Consider the following 17,456-nt stretch of genomic DNA (forward strand, 5'->3'; position numbering starts at 1 on the left):
TCCAGACACGGGTATTTGTTTACAGCGGCCCAAATTTGGGGCTTTTTATCACAAGCTGGGAGAGGCTTTGGGAAGAGGAAGTGCTATAGAGCTTGGCTTCTTATCTTCTGTTAGATACAAAAGCAAATCCCTTGGATAATCCAGCTCTCTTCTTTCAATTATTGGTTAAATAAACAAAAAATAAATAATGTGTTCAGCAATAGCGATAGTTACAAAAAGGGGCAATCTGTCAGTGATTGATGATCAATAGCTATTTTTTAATAATGATCATAACCAAGTCAGTAAAATTGGGCTTTATACAATATCAAACGATTTTCCAAGATATCCAAACTGTTAAAAGCACATCACACAAATGTTATGGTAATTTTTTCCCATATATTAGTTGATGCATTACTCCTTTTGGTAATGCTTTATATTTATACATAGCATATATTATATGTAAATTGACTTTGGATAAAAGCATCTGCTAAATGAATAAATGCATTTTCCACTATCCTGTCTGTATTCTGTTTTATTTATTTATATTCCTGGCCATTTTTAATGTTCCCATTAATTTTACTTTCTTTTAAACGCTATAGATTTGCTCTATTGGCTGTTTCAAGTACTGTTTTAAATACACTTTAGCAATATTGCCATGCCAGTTTTTATTTATTTATTTACTCTAATAACATCATCATCACCATTATAATAACAGTAATCAATGACCAATTAAGATAAATATCAAAAAAGATTGAATTAAAAAGTATTATTATTATTATTATTATTATAGGAAGAAACTAGAGAAAAATATCAGCAAAAAATAACCCCACCCCTCCCATGGTCCTTCAATACAATTTACATTTGTTTCAATGCAATTTTAATAAGTGTCTATCTATGTTTAGAAGAAAGAATCTTGCTCCGACGTAAAAATTTTATCATATAGCAAAATTATTCCGTGAAAGCTGAGTTAAAAGAAAACATCTACATTAAGTTTTTAATGTGCAGTGGTCAGAGTGGTTAAAAATCCATCCACATTCAGTGAGATGCTCTGCACTGGGAATGAATGGGTGCTGTCGATGCCCCGCCCCATCCGGTTCTTCTGTCCAATGAAAACGCACGATGCACCATGATGGGACGTCACGCACACTGGCGTCGTGTCGGGATTGGAATGTAACAGAGTAACAATCGGAACAACTGAGCAATAGGTGATTGGGCTCGCGGATCCAGGAGCTCAGTTGATTTTATTTGCTAAGGAAACATCCTGTGAAACTCGCTCAAACGCCGCTTCCCAGAGCCGGTGTTCCGACGAAGAGGAAATCTTCTACTTCTTGCGTGTGTGAAGGTCCACGGAAAGCGCAGGGATAAGAGAAATGCAGGGATTCGTAAGGTTACCGTCGTTCCGGTGAACTGCCCCGTTTATATTATTGTTTCGGAGGTGAGTGGAGTTTCTCTGCGAGCGGTCGGCTTTAGTTTAGTCTGGACGTGTGGTTCGGCATCGGAGATAAACCTCGGTCGATGTATCATTAACGACTTTCCATCTTTCCCAGTGGGACCCGCTGCTCTCCAAAGACAAACTCCATGAATCAGTGCAGCCGCAACTCTCCAGCGCGAGTCTGACCGTGCGACGCATTCATCCCGCGCGTGTCCTGTCAACAAACGTTGCATTTACATTACTCCACCGGGAGAAAACTAATGTTAAGTCAGTGATTAAGCATACCTGATCGTGTGTTTATGATGATCTTAACAGGTACGGTTACTGTTACGGCTGCCCTGTGAGATGTTGCGACTAGAAAGACGAGGGAGAGCGGTGAACCCGGTGTAAAATCGCCCACATGCGCTGGATCAATCGCTTGCTGCTCGGTGATCGGAATCTGAAGCGGGAAGACGTGAGCTGTAAATCCTCGCAGGCTGGAAGATGGCGGAGCAGTACTATAGCTGGAGGAGGTGGTGTTGAGAGACAAACTTCCAACCGCTTGAGATTTATTTGCAAACATCGCGATCTGGCCTTCAGGACACATGCAGGCCAAAAAACGATATCTGATCTCGCTATTGACTGGCGCCTTTCTAGTTCTGCTCTTTTACTTTGGAGGAGGGGTCCCGGGTCCAGCGGCCACGGGGTCCCGGAGCCGGCATGGATACAGCCGTCCCGAGCAGCCGTGGCCACACTTCTCGGATCCCTTACAACACTTAAGCCCGTGGGACCATTCGGACACGGAAGAATATAACGTTCACATATCGCCCAGGCAGAAGAGAGACGTTAACTCGAGCGTTTACAAGGGCAAAAGGTGCCGCATGCAATCATGCTTCGATTTCTCTTTATGTCAGAGGAACGGATTCAAAGTGTACGTGTACCCGCAGCAGAAGGGCGAGAAGATCTCGGAAAGTTACCAGAACATTTTATCCACCATCGAGGGCTCTAGGTTTTACACTTCTGACCCTGGTCAAGCGTGCCTGTTCGTCCTGAGCTTGGACACTCTTGACCGAGACCAGTTATCGCCACAGTACGTGCACAATCTCAAAACCAAGGTGCAGAGCTTGCCTCTGTGGAACAATGGTAGAAATCACCTCATATTTAATTTGTATTCAGGCACGTGGCCCGACTACACGGAAGATTTGGGCTTTGACATCGGTCAGGCCATGCTGGCCAAAGCGAGCATCAGCACCGAGAACTTCAGACCCAACTTTGACGTATCCATCCCCTTGTTCTCCAAGGAGCACCCAAGGACCGGTGGGGACAGGGGATACTTGAAATACAACACCATTCCACCTTTTAGAAAGTATATGTTGGTATTTAAGGGGAAACGCTATTTGACCGGCATCGGCTCGGACACGAGGAATGCCTTACATCACGTTCATAACGCGGAGGATGTTGTTCTCCTCACCACCTGCAAACACGGCAAAGACTGGCAGAAACACAAGGACGCGCGATGTGACAAGGACAACGCCGAATATGACAAGTGAGTTCTCAAAACTGTTTTTTTTTTTCATCTAATCGCATTGTAGTCTTTGCTGACTGTAATTTTCACAGCCTACCACACTACAACTTATTAACCACAGCTGTCAAAATGACACATATGTGCGGTCCCTGTTGGTAGTGCTTTATTTTGTTCTAATAATTTCTCCTGGGTAACCTTAGTTAGATTTCAGCATTTCAGCTTTTTTTTTTTTTTACTTTGTCAGTAACATTTAGATAGGAATATGCTATGTGAATCGCGTGCTGTAGGCTATGCATCCAATTAATGGTATTGCTCTGTGATTTTAACGTTTTCCTTCAGCGCGCGAAAGCGTCTGCTACTTTACTAAGGCCGTGAATATCTAATCAGGTAAACACTGAGGCACTTGATTGGATGTCTGTTGCTTAACAACTCTACCGCATCACCTCACACTCTTTTGGCGAAACAGGGATTCGCAACCAAGTTAAATGCGGTGTAAAACCTGTTTCAAAATTACAAATGTGAAACCTTGCTTAACCTGGAGTTATACATGACCTTAAACTGAGGTATTAGTTAGAAGAACGTTCACACAAGGTAAAGCGCAATGTAAAAAGCCTGTGATATTTTAAGAAACTGTGGTTTCCATGGTAAAGTTTAGTCTGGGAAAGTCGTATTCATTTGGCTTTAGGTTGCAAATGGGTCACAGTTTACTTTGTTTACAGTCGAATTACATAAATACTACGTGCTACTTGATGTTTAATCGTTTTGTGGAGTTTCATAATTACACTTTCTTGCTGTTGTAATTATAATAACACAGAATATGAGTTGGACACTAATGTAAACCAAAGATGTTTAGTGATGCATCACGCGGTCCAATTTACCCAGCAATGTGCCATTTTTATGCGAGCTGTTTCAGTGTGTTGTGTCATCTTGATTATTTTTGAAGCAGTGCTTCATGTGCTATGGAGACCAGCAGGGCTCCCTGTGTATGTGTTTTTACACCAGATTATGAAACACGTTTATTGCTTAAGAAAGCCATTGACATGACAGACACATTTCCAGGTACAGTAGCGAGCTGTAATCATTTCTGTTTTTATATCCTAACTCAATTGCACTGATTTTAAAACACATCCACCATGGGAATTTCACCCTAATCATGGATATGTTCGGACACGTCTCATATGTTCTAAATATAATGCTCTCTCAACAGAGAGAACGGGCATATGACCTTGCATAATTAGAAAGCTGACCCAGTGTAAATAAACCGTAATTGGAATCTTTTTTTTGTCCTGAAATGTTAACACGCTCACAAGTAGATACATCAAGCCAGCCGTTAGCCCTGCCGGTCTTTATACAACCTTGATTTCTGATTAAACAGATAGAAGTTAATCAATAATCCACTTCTCACTTCCCTGATCTGTTGCCCATTTTCTGAAAGTGAATGGTTTACATAGTCAAGCACCCTGAATCACAGTCCGTTAGAATTCACTGATAATTTCACTGTACATTGTGAGAGTAATTACCTGGCGCATATCACTTCAAAACAGCCTGAGTGCTCATTAATGGGGTTTCAGACTCAGCACCTAGAGGTAGTCAGCACTCTTCCTCCCACTCTAGCCCACTCCTGGTTAGTCATAGCATTAATGTTGGTCGGTGTGCAGATATTTTTGGCATGTTTCTCCCTCCCATGCTGCTTCTAAGGTGCTTCTCAGTAGGATGTGGTGCTGTTAATTGGGGTGTAAGTGTGTGTGCGTGTGTGTAAGACAGAACAGCTGTTTGGAACATGAGCGAGCTGAACCATGCAAAAATGACCCGGCTGACAAGGGTATAAAATTTTTTTCTTTCTGTTTGGTAGCTTGGTGTTCGCCATTTGAACACATTTCTTTGGCAATCTCAGGTTACTTGGATTATACGTCTGCTTCCATATTAATTACCCAAAAGGATTTGAGCTTTTTTGCAGATTTACCTTTACTACTGCAAGATTTTCCAGCTTTTTTAATGACTTGCATCTGAATGGCTTCAGGCACTGGTGGTCTGACGGTGAGCCTGCCAGACTTGTAGATGAGACTTGGCCTTGAGATCGAAATTCCTCCATGCCACGGTTTGGAATTTACCAAGCTGGAATAACTCCGCAGTGCCAAGCGTTATTAAACAATAGATTCATTCAGTTCTGTGTCACAAAGCACAGCGCTGGTCACTGCCCCAGCTGGAAGGGTGGAGGAAACCCAATCTGCCTCGATGTGATTTGTGGACGTTGTCACATTGATCTGATACAGATGAAGGAAATGATTTCAAATCCCCCTTCTGCAAATGATATTCAGTCTGGTAGAAGACTCCGTCATAGTCTAAAACTTTTTTTTTTGGTCCTATTAAATTGTATAAATCTTGTTTCCTGGAAAATGAGTCATTGCATAGATATAGAATGGTAATATTTGCAATGTCAACATTTTTTCCCCTCACAGTATCTGTAATAACTCTGTTTTTGTTCTTTTGATACCTTACCAGATTTTTCAGACTTTATTAACTGTTCGGTGAGTGTCTTGCTCACCAGGCTACTCAAGGACACTGCAAGGACCAAATTTAACATTGCTTATTCCTGCCCACAGACATATGCTTTAATCATTCCAAGAACACATTTAAACAAAAAACAAATTAGTTTCCCCGCCTCTAGTTGATGGATGACTTTGTACCGGTGCATGTGCAATGAGTTTCAGTGTTATGTATTTATTCATAAATAAGATGAAATTGCATTAAGGTCTTGAAAGGTCTGTAGTGAATACCGCAGTTTAATTTCTTTAATATGAGGAAGTCCTCTCTGCTCTTTCCCACTGTTTTTGTTGTCACATTAATAAATCATGAATTTTTCATGATCTCACCTCAGTCAGATAAAGTAGTGGCCCGAGCTTGTGTGACAAATGCTAATTTGAGGTAATTAGCCCGAATTGAGTTCTGCTTAATTACTGTTGGTTGATTATATATTTCTGTGCATAATGTGCTTGGGCTAAGGCTGGATTTATCTGATCAAAGCATCAGATAAATTGTATGTTAAAGCGAGGAGGTAATTTGTGTGTGTGTGTGTATTGTTTAAGAATGTTTCCTACACAAGCTTTGAAGATATTTGCTTGCTGTATTTACATTTTTGTATGTTAACCAGGTTAAGACCTAGATATTGTCTGTGGTTTCTTGCACATGTTTATGTGGGTGTTCACCACCCCCGTTTTGTCCATCCCTGTCTGGGAGCTCTGTCCCCCGACTCATTGACCCACTTTCAGTGGGTTTACCACAGGAACACTCCCTTAGGACACAGAAACAGACCACCAGGCGGATTCGGAAATGGCCATTGTAGTCTAAACTGGTGTAAGTCAATTATTAAGGGTAACTAAAACTGAGTCTGGGGAAAAAGCTAGCATGCTTTGAAGTTAAATTCTGCATATTAAAAACTAGTTCCAGCCATAGCAATAGAACAGGCAGTAATTGACAAAACAAGACGTAAAAAGATTCTTTTTATCCAAAGCCTGTCAATGAGCTCTTGAAGAGTATGAATTAATAAGTGGGATTTAGAATTGGAAAAGCATCTTGATTTCCTCTCCATTCCCTGCCAAGATCACACATCTTCTCAAAGGAATTTGCGGAGCAGACCATTGATTGGTTTACAGTTGAGTGGGATCTCTGGGAAGGGGTGTCTTTTTGAGGTGTAATTTATTTACGTCTCGCTTTCTAATAGAATGTTAAGAGTTCATAAATGCTTCCCGACCAGCTAAGTAAGAGATTTAAATTTCTTCCAATGTCAAGCATTATGCATTTTTGTTCAAAAATGTTTGCTCAGTAAGATTGTTAAATGTGTTTTTTGTTTTTTAAAGAAGTCTCTAATGCTCAACCAAGGCTTCATTTATTTCATCAAAAATAAACAGTAAATTGTGAAATAGTATTACAATTTAAAATAACTTTTCTATATGAATATATTTTAGAATCTAATTTATTATTTTGATGGCAAGGTTGAATTTTCTGCTGCTATTGCTCCAGTCTTTAACTGATTTTGAACATTCTATATTAGCAGTGTTATCAGTATATTTGTGGAAACCATAATGCATTTTTTCAGTATTCTTTTATAAATAGAAAGTGCAAAAGAACATTTATTTCTTAAAATCATTTATAAATGTCTCTACTGTTACTGTTTAGAGCTGAAACAACGAATCGATTTAATCGATTAAAATCGATTATTAAAATAGTTGTCAACTAATTTAGTCATCGATTCGTTGCTAAATAACTTTTATTTGCCGTAAGCGGCTCATTTCGTGCATATTTCAAATCTGCGGTGACCAAAGTGTGGCAGTAATGAGCCACCGGAGGTTTTACTCAGCCAGTACAACAGGAGAAGTAGCGAATAGCCAATAGCTGGCCTTGTTTTATGTCACGTGCTTCCCGAGCAGCGTCTCTGCAGCCATAGACATCATATGATGTCTATATGTCTGCAGCATTCAGCGTGATGTGGGAGTACTTTACATTGAGCCTTTAAAAAAGAAGAGTAACCTGTAAACTCTGCACTACTGCACTGTTTAAGGGGACGTTCACATATCGCGTCTTTTGCGCGCTCAAGTTCGTTATTTCCAACACCGCACCGCATCGAGTTAAAAACATTTCAACTTTTCAGAATGCTGCAAGCGCTCCGCGTGTCATGTGACAAGAACTAACCAATCAGCTTCATCCTTTCCCGTAACAACGTTAAAGGCTCAGTCAAGATGAAAGGAACAGCTGATCATAGTTGTATATGGATTTACATTTTGAAATAAATTTAGTAGCAGAGCTACTGCAAGCGATTTATTTGAGCTGCAAATCCATTTATCCTTTGCTGAAATTTCCGCGTCTTCAAGGAGAGGGCACGTCATGGTTGCTTATCAAAGGCAGACGCCTCAGGGGCACTTCTGCGCGAGCGCTTTGGAAAGAAGGAGAAAGCGGTGCGCCTAGCGTTTTCCACGCGTTTTTAGGCGCGATTTGTGAATGGCCCCTAAGACTTTCATTTGTGCAGATTCTCCAGTACAATGTTGTTTGCAAATGTTTAGTCGTAAAAGCTGATAACATTGCTTTTTAACAGTTAACATTTAAAGCTTTACAAACATGTTCTGTGATCAGTTTGTCGTTTACCAGTTCAAAATTCAGTCGTGCAGCCTAATTATGACTGAATGAGAGAGGTAAATGTAGATATTTGAAATGCACTTTTTTTTCTAAGTATTCACTGCTCTTTTTCACACAGTAGGTTTTTTGTGTGTGTCCTATTTTTTTTTCTGGACAACCTTCTGATGGATTTTACTTTAAATTGTGAGTTCCATTCAGGTTTCATGCCATTGGCACTTTTTTTGAAGGATTGTTTACAATTTCACAGCAAAAGCTATAAAGCTGTTTCCCAGTAAATAATAAAATACAATGCACTGCAATTTTATTCTGTTTTATCCTTATTCTTCGTGAAAATATGTTCTGAAAGATTCCTTAATAAGCTTTGTTCGGGATGTTAAACTACTTTAGGAGCTCTAAGGACTGCCATGGTGAAAACATTATTTGAAATCTCCTTGTGAAATTTGCTAGAGTATGGGTCAGTGTTCTGATTGCAGAAGAGTTCGACAGGATTACTAACACAATAAAACAACTCCAGGTATATTTTTGATGAGGATATGACAGTGCAAAATGGTTAAAATCTCTTAAATCTATGCTGAATGATAAAGACCATTTATTAATAATTTACTTGGGGAAAAAATGGAAAAAACTAAAATATAAGTACATAAACCGATTAATCGATTAATCGTAAAAATAATCGACAGATTAATCGATTATCAAAATAATCGTTAGTTGCAGCCCTATTACTGTTAATTAATTTATTGCTGAATAAAAGTATTTCTTCATTTCATCAACCGTTAAATGATCGTTTACAGTAAAGGACTAGCCAATGGTTTCACCCACATAGGTTTTTTTTTTTTTTTTTTTTTTTTTTTTTTTAAATACAAGTCCTGAGACATTTGTCTTCTCGTGTGGCAGCTGAAATTGTGACGTCAGTGCTGAGGTGGTGGATGATAGGCCCTGAAGGCGCTGGTCTCCCCTATGACCATTAGCCACGAGTATTAGCCATGGCCTTTTACTCCAGCTCTCAAGAGGGAAACTCTGCACCATGGCTGTGGTTTTTGCTGTCTGTAGATCAGCCTCACAGCCTAACACAGCAGTTTGCATGCTAATTACGTGCTAAAAGAAGCAATCGAGCCTTCCTCAATACCAGACTTTTTTTTTAGATTCAGCTTCGCACTCATTTTAGTATGTATGAAAACATGTCTACAGCAGTCAGATGCTTGGAGACACCAGTGTCGTTTAATGCCGTTAAATTCTATATAGCCATAGCAATGATTCTTTTTTTTTTCTTAGCAGTTTTACTCGCAGACGATTTTGAAAAGACGGCAGATCATATAACAATGTTAAGAATGACTTCTTGATTGTAAATACATTTATGCTGAATGGATTTCTCTTCAATGCTGACTTTTAGGGCTGGATTGGCTCTCAGTGATGATACAGATGATATTAAGGCATTGTCTAAGGTTTGTTTATTCTCTGGAGCAAGTACTCGTCATTCTTTTGCGCACTGTTGTAGATGAAAGCGTGAAGGAAGCTGGAGATTCAGGCCTATTATGCTACTGCAGGGTGTGTTGTCGTACGTTTGTGTGCGTTTAAGATGTTCCTTAAGGTGTGCTTTTACACTGCTTTGAGGAGCATTTGATCCCTTCAAGTTCATTTGTTTGTTCCTAAAGACTTTGTCGGATAGAAAGTATGTTTACATGCGCAATTATAATAGAGGTACAGTAGATTTTTGTGTAGTCCAGTCTCCATCAAAGTATAAAAGAGACAAAGCACAATAGATCTTTAGGATTAAATACTCTTTGTGTGTCACCATTTCAGCTGAAACATGGTATATTGTTGAAGCCCGACTGAAATCTACTTTTAAATTTTAAAGAGACCCCACAGGATTGGACCTCTTTTCCCTGGGACATAAAAAAAAGCCAGCCGTCTCCCAGAAGGTTGGGGACTTTTTACAGCTTCAGGGTAATTTGGTAGACTTGTTGCCTTTTTATTAGAGTCGTATCATAGACTCCATCACACTAAATGTTGGCCTTTTTGAAACAAAGCTCTCACTGTTGGCCTGTTTCATTACCATGAGAAAAGAAAACAAACATTTTTCATTGATAATCAGCTCCGTTCTGAGGAATTTGAAGAGGGATTGCTTAAATTCTTTGTAGACATTTTTTCTTTTTGTGTGTCATATGTGCAAGTCTACTGGGAGACTGTATAGGACAGTGTGGGGGGGCACTTTTGTTTAAGTGATAGCTGATCTAATGGCTTGCACCCAAACCGTTTTATGGTTTGATTTGACTACCTCTCCAGTGAAACGGCTCTCTTGCCTCCGGGCGCTGAGGGGCTCCTTTGTGCTAAAGTTTGCTTAGATTCTTTCGCAGCCTGTGCCTTGTTGACACCACGGCCCCTTCTCCTCCCCCACAGGAACCCCCTTCCTCTGCCAAAAGCTCTGAAACAACTTCCCCCTCCCCCCTTCAGGCTTCCCATGTTTTTCCCCGTCAGAACTCAGATTCACAACAGTGAGACAAGCCTGATTTCTGCCATAGCTTTTGAATTCTGGAAGGCATCAAACAAAAGGCCGCACAGAGACGCTGGCTACTCTTGTTTTTTGGGCTTCCATAATACATCATGGTTCAGTGCCTGAGCTGTCACTGTTGAAGAAAGGAGGGGGGTGCAGACGGCCTCTGGCCAAGCTAAGAGTGAAGTCTAATATAAGAAATGTACTTTGATTTGCTAGATATGTAGGGTGTGATAGTGGCAAGCATAATTTAATTTAAGTGGTTTAGGTGATGTTTATGTAAACTATTCAAAAGTTTAGGGTTGATTAATTTTTTTTTTAATAAATATCTTCAAGGCTGCATTTATTTGATCAAAAATACAGTAAGTACTGATTTGATGCTTAAAGATTTTCCTATTATTATTTTAAGTTAAAAGCTCTTGCTAAATAAAAGTACTAAATTATTAAAAAATAATAATAATAATAATAATAATAATATTGAAACCCTGGACAAAGAATGCTTGTTTTGGACCCCATTGACTCCCACTGTATGAAAGGACAGATGTGCCTGTTACTTTTAGAAGTAACCACTATAAGATTTGCATCTAGTAATGGATAATAAAACTGTAAAAATCTCATGGACACATTTTGACAGAGGAAATGATTATTTTTAACCTGGGCCATTAATGAACACCCTAGCAACCACAATGCAATACACTAAAAACCACACATAACACCTTAGCGTAGTGTCGGCAAGCTTTGGTTAACACCTGTATTGATGCTAGGGATGGGCGTTTTCCGCAAATATCACATTCGAATATTTGAGCTCACAAAAAAACGAATATTCGAATATTTGTTTATTTAAATTGTTTAATAACTGTTATTTTTCAGCAACATTTATTGTTTCCGTCATTTTGAACAAGCTTACACACGATAAGCTTGAACATTACACATCGTGTTTTGTAGCTGAAAACCTTTAACAATGCATGCAAACAAACAAAAGTACAGATTAAAAGCAAAAAAAAAAAAAAAAAGTGAACAAAGAAAAAAACTTAAAGCAGCCTGCAGCAATTGGGCTATTGTAGAACGTAGCCTACACTTAACTTTGAAACTTTTAAACTGTCAGCAAATCTTTTTTGCTTTTTTTTTAATTGTTTTACATGTTCTTGTTAAGAAACACGGGCATGTAAACATGATTGGGGGAAAGTCGGCTCCTTAGTCTGTTAACAATAAGGCCGGACGCAGAGAAAACGCGCTCTGACGTTGGTGGGACTCACACATAACGGTGTGCTAAGCCAAAAAGTTTTGTGAAGCGCTCCGTGTTTTCGTTCCATTACTGAATGGGATCCTCATCTGGTGGAATACATGGGTCCAGCAAGAACTGTTTCCAATCGTCTCGGCTGGACTCTCTGTAATCATCGCTGAAGAACTGGCACAGCCTTTTCCGACGAGTGGGCATTGCATCGTCTTCATCGTTGATGGCAGCGGCTGCATCCGCTCCACTCGCATCAAGGAAAATGTTCTGATAATGTTCAAAAAAAAATTTTTTTCTTACTTCTCTCATGTTTTCATAGAGAAACCTGAGATGTTTGTGCCGATTATCTAGGGCAGACGCGAGAAGAGGAGTTTTCACTGCATTCTCCAAGTTAGCGGTGTTTATTCGTTGCTTGAGAGATGCCGCAACAATGTTCTTGAATTCGGTCACTTTCTATGATTCTCCACGGCATATTTGAAGTACTGTAGAAGACCGCAGTTCGAAGGGCCGTTCACATATTGTGTTTTTTGCGCACTCAAGTTCGTTATTTCTAATGTAGGCGCGCGGTCTGCGCGTTCATAATGGAAGCGTTGGGTGAGATGCGCCCGTTTTTTCCAGGCGCGTTTGCACCGCATCAAGTTAAAAACATCTCAACTTTTCAGAATGCCGCAAGCACACCGCAAGAAATGTGACAAGAGCTAAACATTCAGCTTCATCCTTTCCAGTAACAACGTTGCTCAGCCAAGATGAAGGAACAGCTGATCATAGCTGTATATTGATTGCCATTTTTAAATAAATTTAGTAGCAGAGCTACTGAAAGCGATTTTTTTTGTGCTGCAAATCCATTTATCCTTTGCTGAAATTTCCACGTCTTCATGGAGAGAGTGCGTCATTGTTGATTAGAGCAGAACAAATATTAGAACGTTCGACTATCCGTGCACACCCCTAATTGATGCAGTACATTTTTCCTTGCACTGGAATTAATGGTTTAATTATTACTTACTCCAAGGTCTCGTAAGATAAGACATGTATGAATGTTAATAGATAATGTAGGGTAAAGGTCAGGTTTGACTTCCCCACTCTGATGCTACTTGTAAACTTGAAAATGAAAAAAAAAGTGCTTTGTGTTAATCTACTTTCACATAGATGACATTGAAGGATTTGTTTTTTTTGTTGTCATTGGTTATAACCTTTTAATAATAATGTTTTCATGTTCTATAAATAATTTGATGTCAAGAATTGCAGAGTAGTATAGAGATCTTTTTAAAAATGACTCCGAGCTTTCATTCAAGGAACTTTTAGACCTACGCAGGGTTTGACATTAAGCTTTTGCCAGGAACATGTCTTTCAGATGTGCAAATGGATTGTTTACTTATTCTAGGGCTGTCATGAAAAAGTTTGACTGCTGATTAATTGTCATACAAATTATTGTGATAAGCGATGTAATTATCCATTTTGTTAATGTCTGTTTTTTTGGAACCCAGCCTATATTAAAAGAGTTTCCTGAAAAGGAAATCGAGACATAATGGTATTTCTGTGTTCACTTAAAATTGCCTTTTTGGCAGGCAGATATAATTTGAATTTTAAAATATACAAAAATCAAAGCCCATCTTTTCTAAAATCGGAGGTCAATAATATATCGCGGAACAGAGAGGGCACTGACAACATGCTGACAGACAGGACATTAACATTACCAGCTTACTTTTAATATGAAACAAAGTCTCATTTGGTTATTTCACCTTTCAAATGTGGTCATTTTTTAAAGAAATGTAAACAATAAATACCGTTTTGTGGCTCTTGAATGTGTCGAACAGATCGCTGTAAGTTAGATCATGAAGATGTATGTACACTCCGTTTTTCAAGTTCAAATCCTCCATGTTAATCTACTATGAGATCGCCTGTCAAACTCCCACGAAGGCTTTTTGTGTGTGTGTGTGCGTTTTGCGTGTCTATGGCAACAACAGACTTTAAACGGGAATACAGAATCACTGTCGTAAAAGTACCGGTACACACATTTAAAATCAGCGCGCGCGCGTGTGTGTAAAACTGCCACTGGAGAAAAAAATAAATCAATTAAAAAAAATATAAATCCCTACCGACCAATGACCTCAACTGACAACCAACCGGAACCAAACTTTTTTTTTTTTTAGGCCTAATGTGTAACCTTATTTAGTCCAGTGTTCCTTTCAGCTTCCCGTCAGGCAGACTTTGATCTGTAACTTTCTTTGTCGTTGGCTTCCTCAAAGAAAAATGCCTGTTTAACATAAGCTCCGGGTGAGCTGTATGATAGGGCTCTTCTGGATCATTTCATCTGCTATTTATTTTATTTTTTTATTCGATGACTTATTTTTAACCTGCATCTTCTTTGCTCTATGTCTGGATGAGCATCATTCACCGCGTCAAAGAAAAAAAAGAAAGCTTTGCTGAAAATCTGCCACATACTGCTGCTCTGTTCTTCCCCGTTTCTCTTGCGCTTGCAGTGATGATGGGTGCAGCCGTTGAAATGTTTTCCCACAGAAAAGCGAGAACAAGACTGCGTTTTTAAAATAGTTGCCACCGTAGCGCTGACACGATATTGGGCATGACTTTATGGCGGTTGACTCGCTGCAAAACAAGAATTTTACTTCCAGAGAATAGGTTCTTCTACAAGACGAAAAAATAAATCTATCAATTAATCATGGCTGGGCGTCAGACTTTGACACGTTTCTTATAGGATGCTTTTAGCACTTGAATATCTTCTCCACCATTGAGACGAAGCTGGCATAACCCTTGAATGCTGTAATTGTTTACTTAGCTTTTATGCATCCTTGTATTCCTTCCCGTCCTCTTCAGAAACAAATGCTGAGGTATATGTGGTCAGGGCTTCCAGCTTTCTCTAGCTTGTGTGTGTGGGCTGACTTGGAGAGTGTTTGCCACTTTAAGTGGTTTATATGGTTACCCAACACAATTTTTTTTGGTGCACCGTCTCTCTGTTCCCCATGTTCCCCTCCGGTTTTCTGATGTACTCCAGCCGTTTGGTTCCCTGGTGCTTTCAGACTAGAGCATAAGTTGCTGTGGGCATTCATGTGGAACCTAGGCAGCAATACAGAATGAATTATTCAGCACCTGTGTTTTATTCATATTTTTTTTTTCTTGCAATTTTGTCGAGCATGTCCACTCTGTCTTTCATCCACACATGTGGCCTCTCTTTTGCTTTCAGTGTCACAAAACACTGGACAGCGTTTGAATTCATTCTGGTATCTATCTGGATGACGATCTGAGATTTTCCTTCTGATTATTAAAGGAGAATCAGCATCCAAACATTTATTATTCAGTTGCTTCTAATGTAGAGTCAAGCTTTACTGTCCTAAGAGCTCAGGATGCAAATGTCATTTATTGTGTAGCTCTCCTTCTTAAAAATTAACCATCCGCTGCAGAAGAGCTCTCCCCCCATCTAGTATTTAAATAAATGTCATTAGACAAGACCGGTCTAGCTACTGAAACCCTTTCAATGTAAGTCTCTCGTACAGTTGACCCTATTAGAAGCTTGTTGATGGAGCTGAAAACAGGCTATCGATTTAAATGATTTTGTGCACGCTAATGGATGGCCAAGCCCAATAAAGATAATTGCCTCTTGGATTAACCTTTTTGTTGCAGAGATCCAAAAAAAAAAAAAAACCCTGAACTGATTCAGTCTTTAGATGTGACACTAATTCTTTGAGGAAAAGCACATGATAAGGTCATGTACCAGTCGTCTGTCTCGGCCAGAAATAAAAAGTCATTTCTTTCGTCACCACTTTGACCTTTCTTTCTCATTCTGTTAGATGAGGAGATCAGGAAGAGTCTCACTCTCGCCATTTGTCTCGGATCACTTTTTTCTAAATCGTTTGAGTCTTATTGAAAAAACATGCTAACCAAAAAAGACAAAAGTATTTCTTTGTAAGGGTACTTATTTAACTTATTTTTGGGGGGTTGTTGCAAAGACTGATCTAATAAAAAAAATATATATATTGGAAGGTTGTGTGTGTGTGTGAGTGTTTATCCTACCTTCATACATTTACATATTCAATAAAACAACAGAATTTTTGAAATTTTGTCTGTTAAAACCAAGAAATAATCGATTTAAAAAATATTCTTTAGTTGCTCTACATTTTGAAAACTTTTTTGGTTTTGTTTTTAAACTCTTGTAGGGTTATAAGGCTTTCCCTTGTGGTTCTGTCTTTTTTTTGGGGGGGGGGGCAGAATTGTTCCAAAACTTTCTTTTAAAGGTTTCTGTGTGTGACTGCTTTCTGTGAGATCTCTTTTTTTTTTCTTCTTCTTCTTTTTTTCTTCACACATCTAGGCCAGTTTGCCATTGTATGAAGATTTGCTTAGTGTCATTAAATTTTTACCACTGTTTTCAATTCACCACTAGAGTAAATCTTATTTAACAGTGTGCTTTTACTGATTTTTCGTGTTATGTTATTCTCAAGAGCTTCGGTGAATTAGAAGTATCTTCTCGCTTCTCTAAAGGAATGTCTCATGTCACTTAGATAACACTCTATAGTCACCAAGCAACTGAGGCAGAAATGGAAAACTTCTTTTTTGGACAAAGGATTCTGTAATATGCTCCTGTCAGCCATTTTGACAGTGGCTGCTCCTGCGATTTTTGCTGTGCGATAAAAAATGTTAAGGCTTTAAAGTTGTCTTTCTGTTTTGTCTTAATACAGTGCTCTGTTTTTTGTAGCAGCTGTAAACATGTTGCTTTCAGACATCTGACTCCTGTGACTGCTGTGGTCTCCTGTCTGGCATTGACTGGCAGGGCTTACTTGTACTTATCAGGACTGCGGTACTGATTTGTGCTGTGTCAATCATCCAGCTTGTTGAAGGTGTCAGTAGCTTGATGCTCCTATAGAATACCATAAAAAATACCTTATGCTAAAAATGTGCTTTGTAAATGTTACTAAGTTGCACTTTTTTAGCATTATGTAAATCACACAGACCATTGTTCAATAAATTATGGTATAGTTAATATATAGGCGGAGATCCGTATGAAAAAAAGGACTGGAAAGATAGCAGCAAACACCCCTACTTAATCAAGGTGACTTTATACTATGCTAATTTCTGCCATTAGTTACCCGGTAAGTCGCTTTCAGATTGCGGGTGGTAGACTTTACGGCTTTATCAGTACCTATAGTGCCCTGGGCACAGCTGTAAATCATGCACAACTGCAAAAAGGGATCAGATCACACCCAGGTCAACTTACTCTGCAGACTGCAGTGTCTCTGAGGTGGCTCTTACCCTCTCGGGGAAGTATAGTGGGCAACATTTGTTCCAGCGTCTGAGTGTCCTCTGTGAACTGAAGGGCCATGGCTGGGTTTTGCCTCAAGGGCGTTATTCAGCAAAAGCATTGACGCCCACCCATCACATTCCACTGGGAAAGTCAGCACACCTGGGAAAGGACCCGAACCTCTGCTGTGTCTGGGATTGGAGAAGAAAACCTTAATTATGGCACTATGTGCTCCTGGGGAGAGTACGTGGTGACCTGGAGAACTTCATTATAGAAGACACGAGAAGAGAGCTGAAGAACACTCGCCCTTCTAATAACGTTGTCAGAACTGCTACAGGTTTTCCTTTCACCTTTTTTTTTTCCTTCTCTACCTTTTAAATGTCCCTTTTTCAGCAGGCTGGCTCAACGAATACAATTATGTTCCAGAAAAAGCCCAGG

At 39.4% G+C, this 17,456-nt stretch overlaps 1 protein-coding gene across 2 annotated transcripts in view; it reads left to right on the forward strand.

Annotated features, from left to right (window-relative positions):
* Window positions 1-1,105: 1,105 nt before the first annotated feature.
* The window catches only part of ext1b (exostosin glycosyltransferase 1b), an 82,850-nt gene continuing 66,499 nt past the window's right edge, over window positions 1,106-17,456 (forward strand). The window contains exons 1-2 of one of the 2 annotated variants that reach the window (XM_059556216.1): window positions 1,106-1,414; window positions 1,527-2,936. In XM_059556216.1, the coding sequence (XP_059412199.1) occupies window positions 1,996-2,936 (941 nt within the window). In that variant the 5' untranslated portion in view covers window positions 1,106-1,414; window positions 1,527-1,995. Of the gene's footprint in view, window positions 2,937-17,456 lie in introns of both variants that reach the window. The other variant, XM_059556215.1, reaches the window with a different exon arrangement.

This window comes from Carassius carassius, chromosome 8, assembly GCF_963082965.1.
Source record: "Carassius carassius chromosome 8, fCarCar2.1, whole genome shotgun sequence".
Taxonomy (NCBI): Eukaryota; Metazoa; Chordata; class Actinopteri; order Cypriniformes; family Cyprinidae; genus Carassius; species Carassius carassius.